This window comes from Myotis davidii, unplaced genomic scaffold, assembly GCF_000327345.1.
Source record: "Myotis davidii unplaced genomic scaffold, ASM32734v1 scaffold45, whole genome shotgun sequence".
Taxonomy (NCBI): Eukaryota; Metazoa; Chordata; class Mammalia; order Chiroptera; family Vespertilionidae; genus Myotis; species Myotis davidii.
Genome location: NW_006296285.1, coordinates 30,366 through 30,579, shown reverse-complemented (window position 1 = coordinate 30,579; position 214 = coordinate 30,366). Strand labels below are relative to the sequence as shown.

At 72.0% G+C, this 214-nt stretch overlaps 1 protein-coding gene across 1 annotated transcript in view; it reads right to left on the bottom strand.

The window, feature by feature from the left end:
* The window catches only part of BAMBI (BMP and activin membrane-bound inhibitor), a 4,665-nt gene extending 4,451 nt beyond the window's left edge, over positions 1-214 (bottom strand). Inside the window, exon 1 of the mRNA XM_006771322.2 lies at positions 66-214. Coding sequence (XP_006771385.1) covers positions 66-141 — 76 coding nt within the window. The 5' untranslated portion in view covers positions 142-214. The remainder of the gene's footprint in view (positions 1-65) is intronic.

Here is a 214-nt window from a genome sequence, read left to right as displayed (position 1 = left end):
CTTCAAAGGCTCCCAGGGCGGCCGCCCGGGACCCCGCGCGCCCCTGCCCGCCGGCGGACACCCACCTTTGGTGAGCAGCACGGCCATGGCGCAGAGTTCGAGCTGCAGCCAGATGAAGATGTAGCTGGAATGGCGATCCATTGACGCCCCCACGGCCGCGGAGCCACCGCCGGTCCCGGAGCCGCGGGCAGCTGCAGCCTACGACTCCCGGAGC